This window comes from Gigantopelta aegis, unplaced genomic scaffold (assembly GCF_016097555.1).
Source record: "Gigantopelta aegis isolate Gae_Host unplaced genomic scaffold, Gae_host_genome ctg3641_pilon_pilon, whole genome shotgun sequence".
NCBI classification, from domain to species: Eukaryota; Metazoa; Mollusca; class Gastropoda; order Neomphalida; family Peltospiridae; genus Gigantopelta; species Gigantopelta aegis.
The window spans coordinates 33,986-52,051 of NW_024533441.1; the positions used below are offsets into that span (position 1 = coordinate 33,986).

General features: G+C 32.8%; 1 protein-coding gene across 1 annotated transcript; it reads left to right on the plus strand.

Annotated features, from left to right (window-relative positions):
• Positions 1–718: 718 nt before the first annotated feature.
• LOC121392353 (sodium-independent sulfate anion transporter-like) lies at positions 719–12,824 on the plus strand (the record flags this gene model as incomplete). Its single annotated transcript, XM_041523593.1, is given in 12 exon segments — positions 719–814; positions 1,028–1,057; positions 1,060–1,249; positions 1,866–1,951; positions 2,034–2,125; positions 4,499–4,572; positions 4,664–4,714; positions 5,151–5,211; positions 5,474–5,568; positions 8,554–8,621; positions 10,576–10,731; positions 12,588–12,824. Coding segments are annotated over 12 exon segments (1,236 nt in total), but the record flags the coding sequence as incomplete, so codon positions are not given.
• Between the last annotated feature and the right edge of the window lie 5,242 nt (positions 12,825–18,066).

Genomic DNA, 18,066 nt, shown 5'->3' on the forward strand with positions numbered 1-18,066 from the left:
CAACAGGGAGAGTTAAATTTGATTGGATTTGTGATACCAATATGTTGCTATGTTACCATCATTGATATATTTTGCTGAAGCATTTTCGCATGCAGTCAAATTGGCGCCATCTGGACAAATTTGATCAAGACATTCTGATGATACTTCTACTGTTCTGCCTAGTACAAGATTTCCTGGTGTTGGATAGCAGCTGACACTACTATTACATTGACCATTACAGACTGCAAAGAATGCAATAAAGATTATAACAAGATACCAGATCGAATGCATATTTGGTTGATCTGAAGAATAGAAAGAAAGAAATAGACGGAATATGTTCAGACTTTATCTTACCTGCACTTTGATTGTTTGCAACAGGAACGCCCACCATTTGAAAGAAGGGAGTGGCTCGATTCACGTGATGAGCTAGCTTGGTTGACAGGCTATTCATTGCTGATGGAAGATCAGCTCAATGATAACAGAAGAGAGGCGGTAATGTCATCTGTTGTGGATCTCACAGACACTTTACCCAACTCATCTACCCCTCTACTTGAACATAGACAGCGAGAAAAACCCTCAAAAAAATTACTGTAGAGATGGCTGTCGTGGGATTGCTTGCTTTCCAGAAGAACCATCTTATGAACTAGTAGAAAACTTTCCTTGTCTTTTTAAACCTTTTGACTATTTTTTACGTGAACGTTTTCCATTTGTACAATGGTTGATACGATATCGTCCACGGATGTTCATTTCTGATGTTATTGCTGGTTTGACTGTGGGACTCATGGTAGTACCCCAGGCTCTAGCATATGCTAGCATTGCTGGTCTACCTCTTCAGGTATTGATGGGACTTAAGGGGTTAAATTTTAATAGCTGACATGATATGTGATCATGATAATTGTAATTAATATAATTATCCATTTATTAACGAGTCCTTTTGTTCATCCATTTATTGTCATTATGCATTCAATTGTATATCCTATTGTCTTTATTTATTTTATTATCTACCCATCCATTCATCTGTTAATCTATCTCTCCCTCTTTACTTTAGTACGGTCTTTATTCATCTTTTATGGGAGTTTTTTTGTATATACATTCTTTGGTACAAGTAAAGATGTTACTCTGGGGCCAACAGCCATATTGTCTCTGCTTACTGCATCTGTTATTAACAGCAATGCTAATGAAAATAATTTGGAAGCTAATGTTCCTATGGCAGTATTATTAACACTACTTTCTGGACTAATACAATTTACTTTAGGAATACTTAACTTAGGTAAGTAAAGAGTATCATTTTCATGGCATGTATTTGTATCACATATAGTTAGCTAACTAATAGCTACCACAGTAAACTCTAATATAACAGATAGCTACCATTAATAAGCTCTAGACTAGTGAACACCAGTACTTACCACAGTGACCTAGGATAGCTACCATTAGTAAATTCTAGACTAGTGAACATCAGTACTTACCACAGTGACCTAGGATAGCTACCATTAGTAAGCTCTAGACTAGTGAACATCAGTACTTACCACAGTGACCTAGGATAGCTACCATTAGTAAGCTCTAGACTAGTAACATCAGTACTTACCACAGTGACCTAGGATAGCTACCATTAGTAAGCTCTAGACTAGTGAACATCAGTACTTACCACAGTGACCTAGGATAGCTACCATTAGTAAGCTCTAGACTAGTGAACATCAGTACTTACCACAGTGACCTAGGATATTACCTAGTAAGCTCTAGACTAGTGAACATCAATACTTACCACAGTGACCTAGGATAACTACCATTAGTAAGCTCTAGACTAGTGAACATCAGTACTTACCACAGTGACCTAGGATGACTTCATTGAACACTCCATAATCAAATAACCATTTCATATTCTCTAGGTTTTCTTATTGAATTTATTCCTCTACCAGTAATCAGTGGATTTACATCAGCAGCTGCCATTACTATAGCTATGGGACAAGTACAGGTACTACATTATATATCAATAATTTTTAAAATAAGATTTAACATACAACATATAGTCATGTTAGTTCATCTCATTACTTTAGCACTTACTTGGAATTCATGGCACTAATATCACAGTGAGGAGACCCTTTATATATTGTCTTTATGATACTGCTCGCTATATCACTCACTGGAAGTAAGTAATTATTATTATAATTAAATAGATGAGGTAAAATTAATGTCTGTCTGTCTGTATGTAGTATGTCGTCATAGTAACAACTCATATTTTGAATTTGCTCATATACTTTTAACTCTTCTTCTCTCTCTCTCTCTCTCTCTCTCTCTCTCTCTCTCTCTCTCTCTTCTCTCTCTCTCTCATGTAGACCTGGTGACTTTGTTTTAGGGATTTGTTGCATTCTCTTGGTATTATTTCTCAGAGTGAGTTTATCATAATATAAATTTATTAATTGAGTTATTTACTATACATTGTAGAGGTGTTATAATCATTGTGCTATACAACACAATAGAATAATATACTATTGTCTTCATTGTATATATGTACACTGTTACATTACTAAGATGTCATGAATGACAACTGTTTGTGATATATGTGTGTCACTGTGATAGCTTCTCTTCGATCCTTCCTCCTCCATTACTCCTCTTTCTGCCTCTTTATCTCCCTTCCTTCTCTCCTTCTCTTCTTCCTTCTTCCCTCCCTCCCCCCCTTCTTCCTTCTCTCCTTCTCTTCCTCTTTCCTTCTCTCCCTCCCTCTCTCCCTCCCCTCCCTCCTTCCTTCTCTCCTTCTCTTCTTTCTTCTTCCCTCCTTCCCTTCCTCTCTCTCTCTCTCCTTCTCTTCCTCTCTTCCTTCTCCTCCCTCCCTCTCTCCCTCCCTCCCTCCTTCCTTCTCTCCTTCTCTTCTTCCTTCTTCCCTCCTTCCCTCCCTCCCTCCTTCTCTTCCTCTCTTCCTTCTATCCCTCCTCCTTCCTTCCTTCTCTTTCTTTCCTCCTTCCCTTTCCTTTTTTTTCCCTCCCTCCTTCTCTTCCTTCTCTCCCTCCCTCCTTCTCTCCCTCCCTCCCCCTTCCCTTTCTTCTCCTCCTTCTTTGCCAGTATTTTAAAGTCCATAATGAGTCATATCAGAGGAATCATCCTGAAATGAGTTGGCCACAAGTTATAGCTCACAGTTCCTGTGGATACTGTGTACAGGTCAGTATATCTCATACCTTCTATATGATTAATGTAAATACAATGGAGAGCTATACTCATGTCTCTACATATTACAGTACATAGTAGTTATAGGAGGAAATTGACAGTAGTTTAAATTTATTTATATATTTGATAAATTTTGCTGACACATTCACAATTTTGGATTCATTTCCTAAATTCCTAGTACATAGTGCCAAATTTAAATTTTAACCCCTTGTATACATTTTGACAACATGCAGCTGATGCATGAATGTAACACAAGATAGTTCTTAATTGCAACTCCAGACATGCACAGGCAAGTATTTTACTTTAATACATTCTTTTGGAAACCTTCTTTTTCCATTCCAACAATCCTAAGTATCAGACTTATGCTAATCTCTCAATATTAACCTTCTACCTTTTGACTATATGCACTGATATCATCTATTCACTAAGTTTTGTTCTTATCAAAAATTCCCCCACTATATAGCATATTAACTGTACTGTTATATTTTTTAGTTTTTAGAAGTTTATTTAATGCTAGATGCTACAAATCAACTTTCATTGTTAGCTTATCACATCTAAAAATTCAAACATTAGCATTTTTCAATTTTAACTATTCCATTTTAAAATAGTTCTTTAGACTATATGTACTTAAATATTCTGACTCCTCTAACATGGATGATCATTTAGATTTCCTCTTATTGAGATAATGTTATATTTTTAGTATTTCAACTAAATTTTTAATTGATTATCTCAACTAAATTTATAATTGATTATGTCTACTTAATTTAATGACTTTAAAAGTAATTAGATTTAGATATTAGCTATATTACAAGCCACACTCAATTTAATCCAATTTCATTTTTGAAATTAAATAAGTTTAGTACACAGTCACTAAAATTAGTAAACTTAAATTAATTAATTGATTAATTTATTATAGTAATTAGTAAAAATTAATAGTAATTAAAAAAAGCACTTAAGATAATTAAATAGCACTTATTCAATTTAATTTATACGTGGATATTCTCTACTAGGTCGTAATGCTGTTGTTGTGTTAGTGGCTGGTCTTATTGGGTTTGCTCTCGTCAAATATATACCTGATACTAACAATTTACCAATAACTTGTTGATTACAAGAGTGAAGGACAACTACCTTCATTTCATGCTCCTAATGTCACTGTACATAATATAAAAGTGAGAACTAGATTATGATTGGTAATTATATTGTCGTCTGTGTGTGTGGGTGTGTCTTTATCTATGGACATACTGTTATATTTTTACTGACATGATTATAAAAATGTCTGAAGACAATAATACTGATGTAAATGATGTTTAAGCTGGCAGTAGTATAGTTATAATTGGATAATTCCATAATTCCATTCCAGAAAACTTGGTGTTGGTGTTATTGTGGCTCCGTTGATAGGATTTTTAGAGAGTATAGCAATTGGAAAAGCATTTGGTAAGTTTTTGATAAAGTTATTAACACAGAATATTGGTATCCTTGAATTTTAAGATATATATAATATAATTGTTGATTTGCTATTATTTAGCTCGTCAGAACAAGTACTCTATAAATCCAACACAAGAACTGATAGCTATAGGTATTGAATTTTGATGAATAGATCTATTGGAATTGGACTAGTAGATGGATGGACACATGAATGAATGGATGGGGTAGATTTATTAACAGATAGATGAATATATGAATGGATGGATAGATAGAAATAGGATGGTCCAATGAATGAATGGATGGACGGATACAGGATGATTGATAATTGATAGAATGGACAGATAGATGAATTATGGATGAATACATTACATTATAGAAGATTGGGAGTATAAAGAATAAAAATAGTAACAGTGATATAAGGATAAAAATAGTAACACTGGTTTTAAAGGATAAAAATAGTAACACTCATATAAAGGATAAAAATAGTAATAGTGGTATAATTAACTTGTACAATTCCTTTAAATGTTTATTGGATGAGGTTTATTTGTTGTAACAAATGACATCATTTTGTTATAATTTGTTAATAGGGTTGTCTAATGTTGCTAGTTGTTTTGTTGGGTCTTATCCAGTAACAGGTAGCTTTTCTCGGTAAGAGACAATGTCATTATTGCTATCATTACTACTTTGATGTCAATATATGATACAAACAGCAGTGAATTCTCAAAGTGGTGTCAAGACCCCTGCTGCAGGAATTTTTTACTGGTATGTATTTGGTAATGTATATATGTACTTGTTCATTTATGGCTCTCTCTCTCTCTCTCTCTCTCTCTCTCTCTCTCCCTCCTCTCTCTCCTCCTCTCTAGGTGGAGTAGTTTTACTAGCAGTCAGTGTACTTAGTAATGGTTTTTGATTACATTCCTAAGACAGCACTTTCTGCTATTATAATAGCAGCTGTACTTTATATGGTGGATATTAGAATAGTCTACAAAATATGGACTATTAGAAGTGAGCTATTATAATAGAACATATTGGGACACTATCCTTATTACAGAGATATACTTAATATAGAGGTTATATAATGCTATCCATATTAGAAATATTGGGACATTATCCTTATTACAGAGATATACTTAATATAGAGGTTATATAATGCTATCTATAATAAGAACATATTGGGGCGCTATCCATATTACAAAGATATACTTAATATAGAGGTTATATATGACACCTGAGTGTTAGGAGTAGAGAGCAATAACAGATGTCTTGAATATACAGAGAATACCAATATATTGAGGGTCTCTTTTATGAGTAGCTCCTCTTATACCTGTATAGACCACGCTAATATATGACAACCAATTTACTGAATTTTTTAATTGATTATTTCCTTAATAAGCTTAACGATTTCCTATTATTTCCTTCTTTAATAAATAATTAACTAATAATATAATATGTTTTAATTCATTTATAGTTCATATCGTCTTTCTTCAATCTAGAACTAGAAGACTTGACATTAATTGTCTCATTTCTAGGTACTTTACTACTGGGTATACAGGTCAGTTACATTTATATAAGATTATTAATAATTTATAATTTTACTCAATTTATTATTAAATGGGTATTAAATTACATATATTATATTTTAATTAAAATCTATCAAATTACTAAATTAATCTATTCATGTTTATTTTGACCTAGTAAGTCAATTTTAATGGATTCATCATGTTTTATACACAAATTTATATATGTCCTTATGATAATACTTTGCTTATTAGTAATACAACAACTGTTAAACATATTGTTATAGCCTTACACTACATTAATTAATGTGAAATTTTTATTGGAATAATTTGGTACCTTATAAAAAAGGAAAAGTTATAGTAGAAAGACAAAGATCAAAGGTTAATGTGAATAGGACTAAATGGCTACATAGCAACAACCTATACGGCAGCTGTTCTTTAAAATTTTTCGTCACAGCAATGTCAGCAGGAAGATAGTACATAATTGTTACAGAGCATTGTGTAATTCATATGTAATTAGATTATTTTTAAGTAACTGTTTTTATAACGAATTTTCATAATCCTTTCATTAGTATCAATTAACAATATCCAATTGCATCATAGTAATCTTATCTCAACATCAGTAATAGTAGAGTTTGTAACTATAGCAACTGTGAATGCATAGTTTTAATGGATGAATTACAACAGACGAAACACCTGCCATTATAGTTGTTATTGGAATTACATGTACTCATTGTAAACATGATGTAGATATAATTTTGATTATACTTAATAGGAATGCTATAACTATTATGATGTGGATTAAGAAGCAGGTGGATGGATGAATGGACCGATCCATGAATGGATTGGATGTATGGATGAATGAATTGATATATGGATGTATGATGGAGGAGAGGGATCAACAGATGGCTGAATTGACAAATCAAGACACAGCTGGATAAAGAGACCTATTTTTTATCATTGGTTTTCTATATTTCTTTCTGTGTAGTATGGAGTACCTTTGGCAACGATCCTCTCTCTTGTCATCATTTTGTATCGTCATTCTAGAACCAGACATCAGGTCAGATACACCTACTCTCTTCCTCACATTACTATTTGACAGAATTAACCTACAATAATTGACAATTTTGGACTAGATTAATTCAAAACTATTTTATGACACATGTACTGCATGTGTTAACCAAGCTCAATACTACAGCTGATTGTGCCTAATAAATCCCCACCAAATCAACCAGCTGTACAAATGTGCTTTGTTTATTACATAATCAATTAAACTTATTATAGAAGACTTTGTTTTTGAGCTTGCGTTTAGAAGAAGAATCCCCTAATGGCTATCATCTGCTGGTACATATATTAGAATAAAAGGTCCATTGTCTAAGAAGTGGTTCTCAATGTACACTTGACATGTACTAAACATGGCAAATGACATGGTCACATTACATGTACATTAGTCACATTAACTTGATTATACAATAACCATATTGACTCATTTACTCATCTATCAATTAGTAGGTATCTATACATATATATTACATTGTACAGATTGGTCCATCAGTCAATTATGATCGATCAATAACAGGATTATGTAACCAGTTTCTGAACCATATCTGACTATGCACTTGTCTACATTTGAAAATCTATTAGTCGGAACATCTATCCATGCATGATTTAAATCATATGGTCAGTACTGGTCATTGTATGTGTCAGTACTGGTCATTGCATTACAATAACACACATCATTGTAATAAACAAATGCCAAGTAGTAATGAGAAAGAACCAGTTTCAAACAAACTGATAACTCCAGTAATTTGAACCTTTGCTCTACTACCTGAGCTGTCAGAGTTGTGTCAGTAAAGATTAGGCTTGTGATCATTCCATTTTTTGGTACTCTTTGTGTGAAAATAACTGTTGCCCTTAGGTCTATAACTCCATGTCTAATCTTTAACTCGAGAACCTTCTTACAAAAACATTCAAGTTTATATTAACTAAATAATAATATATGTAGATGTCTCTTACAATAGGTAGTTTTTCATGGCCAAGTACTTAAGTGTCTTTTAATGGAGGATGGACTTATCCTGGAATGGAATATGTTTGGAAGAGAATCCGTCAAGAATTGAAAGATTTTTCCCTCTCACAAGTAGAGAGTGAGTTTTAAATTATTTGAGCAATCCTTTATGTGAGAGAGAGAGAGAGAGAGAGAGAGAGAGAGAGAAAGGGGAGGAGAGAGGGAGATTCACTAACAAAACTCAATAGATTACAACATAAAGGAATGAAAAAGTTGTACTCACAAATTACACACACACACACACACACACACACACCACACACACACATTTTTTGGACAAACAATCATAGAGCAAATCACTGTAAGCTACAATAGGAATGAGTAATCTCATTCTTCGTTAGGAATGTGTATTTTGCTAATACTATATACATGTATTTTATTTGTTTTTTGTCTGTTTTATGTCATAAGGTCAACCAATCACTGCTGTAGTGTTTAATTGTTCTGCTATGCCTGATATTGACTACACAATTATACAGGTAAGGGAAAAAAGCTGTAAAGACTCTCTTAATTACAACTTGATCTCTCTCTCTTCCTCACACATGCACACACCACACACACACACACACAAACACCACACACACATCCTCACTGTACACATTATAGGGTCTAAGAGAAGGTTGCCTTGAACTGCATGAAAAGGCTATTTCAGTCATTTTAGTAGAAGTTCAGGTAAATGATAGAAGTACAATAACTTCATAGTTCTATGTTACTTATTGATGATATGGCTTAATATTCACTGTATCAATGTCACAGTATTTTTCAGTCTTGATGGATGTCTATTTAATAACCAGATGTGCCTAGAACTAGAGCTAATGTTAGTATAATTAAAATTAAGATTGAAACAATATCATGTTACAAGGATTATATTGTTGACATATTATATTAATGATACTAGTCACCATATATTAGTGATACTAGTCACATATATTAGTGATACTAGTCACATGTATTGGTGATACTAGTCACATATATTAGTGATACTAGTCACATATATTGGTGATACTAGTCACATATATTAGTGATACTAGTCACATATATTAGTAACACTAGTCACATATATTAGTGATACTAGTCACATATATTGGTGATACTAGTCACATATATTAGTGATACTAGTCACATATATTAGTAATACTAGTCACATATATTAGTGATACTAGTCACATATATTAGTAATACTAGTCACATATATTGGTGATACTAGTCACATATATTAGTGATACTAGTCACATATATTAGTAATACTAGTCCACATATATTAATGATACTAGTCACATATATTATCATTGTATTACTAATAATGTATTTTACTACCAAAATATTCCAGCCTGCTTGTTCAGTAATACATGTAGTAAGATGCACAGACAAAGTAATTGCAAAGGAGTACCACCCGGTATTATATTACTATCTTTTCTTGTTATCTTTTCTTTGATTTGGCCAGTCCTATAATCACTGGGTATTAGGTAGAGTGACCACATGTACTTGTAACACTTAGATCCAGACATTATATAAGAATGGCTAACACTGGTAAATTGATATCATTGTACAGTAGGTATATATTATTATACGACTTAGTGGCTGAGAGAGGAGAGAGCAAGAGAGAGGTACAAACTGGTGAATTCAAAACAATAGTATTTGATATCCTATCAGTTGTGTATTTTGTCATGACAAGACTTCACTCTCCAACAATTTTTATTTAAGGAAATTGCGTACTTTGTATATGTGTATATCAATTGATGTAATATTTCCTATGAGAAGAGAGTACTCAAGCATTGTAAAGGGGATTACTATGGCTTCTTATCTGTAAATGCATCTATAAATTTTGTCTTTCAAGGAAGTAATTACTTTGAAGTATGTGCTACTAACCCATTTTTACCAACAATCACACCACTTTATGAGGGCAAACATTCTTTGCAAGCAGTTTTAGAAGATGTCCTTTTAATTAGGAGAATAAAGTTGAAATATGACAATGGCAATTTCACTTCACTGATTTTCATTATAATTTAAAATAGGTTATCACTGCTTTTTTGTAATCTTAAAGTTAAAAAATGAAATTCATGTGCCCTACTTTTACTTTGCATGTCTTGCATGTGCATTACTCGTAAGTATTATTAACATGTAAGTAATAATTATAGATATGGTTGTACTACATCAACATTAACAGGATGTGGCCACACCATATTACAGTTCAGTTAATTCTAACGTTTTTTTCCCTAAGCTACCTGATCTCATTTCACAGTATCTTCTTGTACAAATACTCAATATTTGTGTATAACATTGTAATAATGATTTAAGTATTTTAAATTATAAGCACCTATTTGTTTTAAAGTATGTTTATAGGAACATTATATATGATTAATAATATTCAAAATTAAACAGTAAAGGTCCAATTTCTCTAAGCAAATTATTTTCATTCTGACTCATGTTCAGATAACACTTGTCATGCCTCAATTGCTGAGTCAGGGAGGCTCTGTCAAGAGTCTTAAGAGACAAACACTGTTGGGGCTGGCTTCAGGAAACCTCAAACTCAGCTGGAATAGCCTGTTGTGCATAGTGGTTTCAAGGCGGTTCACAGGGTTTTACAGGGTAAGATAAGTTTGGTGATGGAATGCTTTTAGTTGACATTAGTGAGCCTTGTTAAGCAGACTCCTTTTACTCACCTTTCCTTTCCATACAATATAGCCCATTGTGTTGTATAATACTGTATATGTTTGTTTTATCTTTTTGGTACCATAGAAACAGGTGACAGATACTAAATGTGCTAAATATACTAGTAGTGTCAATATCTGGCCATATTTTAACCAAAGGGAGTACTTTGACCTACAACAGTTAGACAAAACGCCTTTGAAATAGCGATATTGTGATGGTATATGTAAACATAGACTTTAGACTATTGAAAATGCCTGGAGGGTTGTAGCATTGGAATGTGGATATGGTACAAGGAGAGAATGTGGCTAGATTGATTAGATTAGCATGAGGCTAGATGATGTGATATGAAGACACTGACCAGATTGATTAGAATGGAACTGGAAGTTATAGCATTAGCATGAGACTGGATGATGTGATATGAGAAACATAACCAGATTGATTAGAATGGAATTTGGTATTAGCATGAGGCTGGATGATGTGATATGATAATGTGGCCAGATTTGATCAGAATGGAACTGGAAGCTATAGCATTAACATGAGCCTAGAATATGTGATATGATAATGTGCCTTTAAGCTATGGCAGTGTAATGTGAAGTATGGTATGAAAGAAGCTTTATCATTAGGACAAAGTTGAAAGCTATAGTATGATAATGGACTAGAATAATGTAAGAATTGGACTATAATAAGCATTGGTATGAGACTGTAAACTATGGTACAGGAATGAGTCTTTAAGCCTCGATTTGTATGATATAGTGTCACATCAACTTCATTTTATAATGTAATCAACTGTAACGGAGAATTAATCACTTTTATATAATATATTATACTATCACTCATTTTACTACAGGTATTAGTTATTTCATAAAAATCACAACTTCCAGAGTGTGTTGTATTTCTTTCCCTTTTTTTTTTGTGTTTTTCAGAGAAACTTTTATTCATTATAATAGTCTGTGAATGAATAGATGGATGGATGTTGAATGGATGAATAGATGGATTGGTTAATGAATGAACAGACAGACAGATGGATCGACTGACAGACAGATTGGTAGAGAAGAATTGTCTATCTTGTTTGTGCTCCACAAATTCAAAGTGTCAGCCACTTCCAGACTTTGTTATTGAAGATAGTTCCACATCAAGAATATTGAGTTTTGATATTTGTTCAGGTACCCTTGATACCAGGAAGGGTGGATAAAGTTATATAATTAACTTGGTAGTGTTGGCATGCCATTTAAAAGAGGTACCTTTATTATAAGTAGGTTAGTAAGTTAGTAATTTATGTATTTAGTGGTTTGAGAGAGAGAGAGAGAATAAATAATAGGAGGAGAAGAATGAGATGGATGCATGTGTGTGTGTGTCTTTGACATCCACATAACTCGTATATCACATATTAAGATATTAAGATTAAGATATTAATATTAAGATATTGTGATGATAATGCTACTTGTGTCTCACATAGCTATTACTACTTCTTTTGTTTTTGTGTATGTGTTGTGTGTGTGTGTGTGTACAACATCCTAGTTTGTGAAGATATCAAGTTATTATTGTAAGTTCAGTCTCTCTACATTTAATGTTATATGACTAGTCAATGGACTTAATTCGGATTTATTATTTACAGGCTCATCATGTAGTTATTAATTGTTTAATAAACCGCTTGTAATTTCTTATTCAGTTGTTATCTTATCATGTTTATCTTTAATGTCATAACGATAGTATCCTTGCACAATGGTCATAAAATAAAAGCTACTAGCTGTAGGCTTCTGTATAATCTATTTTCTTGATTACTTAAATCCAAGAATGAGACTCTGAGAATGAGAGTAATTAATTCAGTGATGAGACCATTCAATCTAGGAATGAAACCACTTGATCTGGGAATGAGACTGGTTAACTCTGGGAAATCCAAGAACGAGACTCTGAGAATGAGAGTAATTAATTCAGTGATGAGACCATTCAATCTAGGAATGAAACCACTTGATCTGGGAATGAGACTGCTTAACTCTGGGAAATCCAAGAACGAGACTCTGATAATGAGAGTAATTAATTCAGTGATGAGACCATTCATCTAGGAATGAAAACCACTTGATCTGGGAATGAGACTGCTTAACTCTGGGAATATGAAATCACTCAAATCAAGGAATGAAATACACAAACCTAGAAATGAGAGAGATATTGGTTGTTATAAAGTATATTTTGAATAGCTTGGTCTAGGAATGAGACCATTCATATGGATATTTCATAATTAAAGCTTTCTCAATCATTGTACAACGAGACATTATTTTATAATTCCTATAGATGTACTTAATGCATAGGAATTTACAAAATATGACATTTTTTAATGGAACATGTAGACACATGTAAAGGATAAAGTTTACTTACACATATACCTTCATATTTCAAATAAGTAGAATTGTCAGTCAAATTAAGTTAAATGTCTTCTATTCAATGATACATGGGTGGCACCTTTAGTGTTCCTATTGTGTGTTCTGTAATTCAATTAGATTCATACAGTAATATCGAGTGAAAAATGATTGTAATTTTGTACTGTACAAAATGATGTCAATGTGCATGTGTTAACCTGCTTTCATTGATGAGTCATTCTTTGAATTTATTTGTAGTGTAAATTGTTCGTTATCTTATAATGTTAGGATAAGGAGATTTGTCTTAATTTCCAATCATAATAATATTGATTAAGAAATGAGATATTAACGATATTTCTAACGTTTATTAGCGTTTAATACACTTATGTTAAATGTATTCCTATATCACAGTACTTAGTCTAATATAGTACTATTGTGTACTTATCAGTTGCTTATCATACATTTAATATCCTTGTGTATACATTGGAACCATCTGTCTACCTCAAACCCTTTTAGCTCCTCCTCAGCTGGTTGTTTTGGCTTCTACACAGAGATCACTAATTAAGTTGACTATTGCTAGCCAATTGTTAGATTGCTCAGAGGATTTTATGACCACCACCTAATTTGATATGATTTACGGCCAGCCTCTGATGTGTTTGTTGGTGCTAGCTTATTGTATCACTTATTAATAATTGAATGTCCGTTTTCACACTTTGTTGGTTTTTGGTAGATGATGTGAATTTGCATTTCAAAGTTGGTGTGGTTATTAAAGCATTTGTGACTAGACAATACTTGTGCTGTTGTGGTTTATTGAACTCCATCAGGTGTTCTAATATATGATGGATGAATGGATAGTCAGATTATAAACATATATTATTAATATGGATGGATTGACAGATGGATGGATGTTTAGACTAAAGAGAGATGGATAAGTCCACTAACAGGTCAAGTAGCAAAATGTATAGAAAGACAGACGAGCGAGTGATATTAATTTTATTGTATGTTATTTTTGAGGTTATTTTCAAACTCGCACGTACATGCACACACACACACCACACACACACACACACACACACAACACACACACACACACACACCACGTATGTATGATTCGAAGAACTATCATTGTTTTTCTAGACACTATAGTTATAGTATTTTCTAATAATACAATTATTGCTACAAATAAGCATTTCCATGTACATAGTCGACATAAAAGAACACATCCAAATATTTTTTGTAATTCTATCTGAGACATTAGTAGAAATACAAATGTCTATTAAATGACTCGTATTGTTTTTATTATTACGTTTTAAAAATGTTGTCATAGCAACACAAGCATACAAAATTGTTGAGTTCTAATGACAGAGAGGGGGGAGGAGGGGGAGGGAGGGACAGACAGAGTGAGGGAGGGAACATTTACAACTAGATAATATTCATTTCAGAGTTTTTTCTTACAGGAAATAATTACTTCTGTTAAATGATGTACGAATTTGTGGTATAGTCTAAATTGTAAGGAGTTATGCTAGCTATGTAAACTCTGTCTAGAATCTTTTTGTACGTAGGATGGATTTGTAAGTAATGTTTTATAGAAATTTAATAATCTACATTAAGAATTTATCAATTAATTACATTATTTTGTATGTGTAAACTGTCTAAGAAACCAGCTGGTTCATGTACATATTGTATAGACAATTACAAGTTACAGGTGTATTCCTCAAAATTCTGCTATATTACGATGGCATTGGTGTGTAAACTGTGTATTGCCATGAAACCTCCCTATATATGGGCAATGTGTCACCATGGAAACTGTTTTTTTTAGTATGAAGGTGTTCTTTTAATGTAGAGGTTAAATAATACATTAAAAAATTAAATTTAGTATGGGACTATAGAACAAATATCCTGAATATAGAGGGTGTCCAAAAACTTAAAGTGTTCTTTATGATCTAACTTAATTTTAGTTCTTATAGTATTTTAAGTTTGCTCTAATGATATTTAATTGTATTCCCTTTTTGTCCATCCTTTGATGAATGATCTCTTTGAATTATCACTATGTTTTGTTTAGCATTGTCTATAGCTAGCTTAAGTGGTAATACAATATGGCTAGTTTCTTTAGTTGAGGTAAAGACTTATCAACAGATTACTACTAACCTACAGTACTTTGTTAAGTAATACTATCTAATATGTTGGTTAGTTAAGAGTGATGATGTGATGATATGGCGTTAACTAGAGTTTTCTGATATTGAATTAACCTTACCTAATCAGACATTTTTGTGGGCATGTGTTGGTTTTAAAATCCTAGTTGAACCACAATTTTGTCTTGTCTCTTACTCTCTCTCTCTCTCAATAGAATCTGGTACAATGGTTAGTAGATTACTAGTAAATAGTTGTACATTGGTTAGTATTTTGATTAACAAAATAGTGGTACGTTGGTTAGTATTTTGATTAACAAATAGTTGTACATTGGTTAGTATTTTGATTAGTAATAACGATACATTAATTGTACATTGGTTGCTTAGCACTAACTCTACGTTTTCCATTGTTTATAACACCTACTTATATTATGGTCTATTATTGTCAAGCATTAGTTAGTTTAGACAGAGGGCACTGTGGCTTCAAAGAGCTGAGTGTGGGCAGTCCATATGAAGTGGTTAGAACCTACTTGCTAAGTCTACTCCCTCACTAGTGGCTATGTGGTTAGTGAGACAATCCCCTGTCACACTATATTGTTCTCAACCATATTCCCATAGGGACATACTGTTAAATGTGACCAATTAGTGTATTGATGTATTAAAGCATCCATTGGGGGCCCCCTGTAATAGTGTATTATAGTTATTTAGTGCTACTGTTAATTGATAATGTTTACATCAATTATAATCGAGCATATATATCATTGCACCTAACTACAGCCACTGTTCCATAAAAGATGACTTTGCAATCACACTATTAGAGGACAGAGACAATAGTTGTTATAGTCAGATGATGATGACATATCCTCGTGGTGAATACGATTGTTATAATACAATGAGTTTGTGGATGCTTAATCATTGTGTGAAACAAATTAACCATAGCAATGTACTGTTGATTTACTAAGGGCAATTATTGTTATTGAGGATATAGGGTTATACTAATAATAATTGTGTGTGTAATAGAGAGATACAGATTTGTATTTTAGTACTGCTAATTATAAAATTGATTTATAGGGTTAACTTCAGAATGTGGAATCAGCCCCCGGTTTCAGGATGTGAAGTCAGGTTTCATGATGTAAATCAGGTTTCAGGATATAGAATTGTGTGGGGGATTGAGATTTAGTTGTCAGGACTTTTATAATTTATGTGGAGTTGTTATGTTCTAAGATGTGTTAGGATTTGAAATATGTAGAGTTTAGGGTTTCAGGATTGTAAATAGGGTTTCAGGATATATAATTGTGTGGGGATTGAGAGATTTGTGTCAGGACTTTTATATTATGTGGAGTTATGTTCTGGGATGTGTTAGGATTTGACATATGTAGAGTTAGGTTTTCAGGATGTGATGTTGTGTAGAATTAGGTTTGGAGTTATGTAGGTTTGTGTATTGGACTTAAAATTAATTAGAATGTTGAATATAGTATTCTCATGATCTCTTTTTCACTGTGAGCCGGTTGTATTGCTATGAGTTACCATTGGTCTACTAGTTGGTATAGTTAATAAGGTTGTGGATTATGTGGAATGTGTAGATAGGGGAGTTGGTTAACCGTTACTTTCTTTAAAGTCCATATCATTTTGGGGACTGGGTTATCCCAGCGGCATAAAAACTATATATTATCATTGACCTCCATTTATTCTCATGTAACTGACCTGTAGCTTAACATTAGAGATCTTTATTCTAGTTACAGATAAGACCAAAGGGTCTTTAGCACCCAAAGTTGTAGCCCTGGTAGAATTGTTTGATATAATACTATTCAAAGATAAGAATGGTTACTGTGTACAAGACAAGATGACGCTTATCTCCTGTAAGACTAAAGAACTATCCCTTGTTCTTTTGTATATTGAGGGGGTTGGGACGTTGTAATGGAGGGAATGTATGTAGTTGGGTGTGGTGTTTTTCAATTTACAAACTTGTTTTTTTCCCCTAAAAAAACAAAAAAAAAAAATTTAAAAAAAACAAAAAAAAAAACCCCCACCTTAACATCGGTTTGCAACCTATGATTACCTTTCTTTGCCAATTTAACATGTTGGTTGCGGAGATACATTAGCTTATGACCCTTATGACCACTGAATTTTTTGGAGACCTGTCGTAAAATGTTCGTTTAAAATGATTAATTGATTCAAAAATTGTGGTCATCAGACATCTTAGCCCACCAGAACCGAGGGAAAATAAAAAATTGGAAAAGAATAAAAAATAATACAAAAGTAAAGGCATGGAAATGGGAACATTTTGGGGAATAGGGACAAAGAATAAAAAAAAAAGGAAATTTAAAGCGGCCAAAACATATAAGTGCTTTGACATATTTTATTAGCATTTAATGGAAGAAGCCACTACTCCTCTTACAAATTAATAACCTTTTCAACATGAACTTCCCCATTTAAATAGGGCATTCCGATAGATTTGTTCTGAGTTTTGGTCATTCTTGGTCAAAGTAACCAATCCTTGTTATATATATATAGCACTCCATTTTATTTATTTTTTAGTGTACCTTTGGGCCTCTCTGGAGCAAGGCTCGCAAAGCTATACAACATACACTTTTAATTCTTGTCTTATAAAAAAACTAGTGGCTAATACCTTAATGGATTAAACATTGTAATTATGTTTAAAGGCTACTTACCTGTGATTGTTGGCACAAGCAAATATAATATCCAGTTTCCAATTTCGTCTGCTTATAAGAACACACTTTGGGTTAATTTGTTTTATACTAATTCTCTCTTAATAATGAACAGTGGTT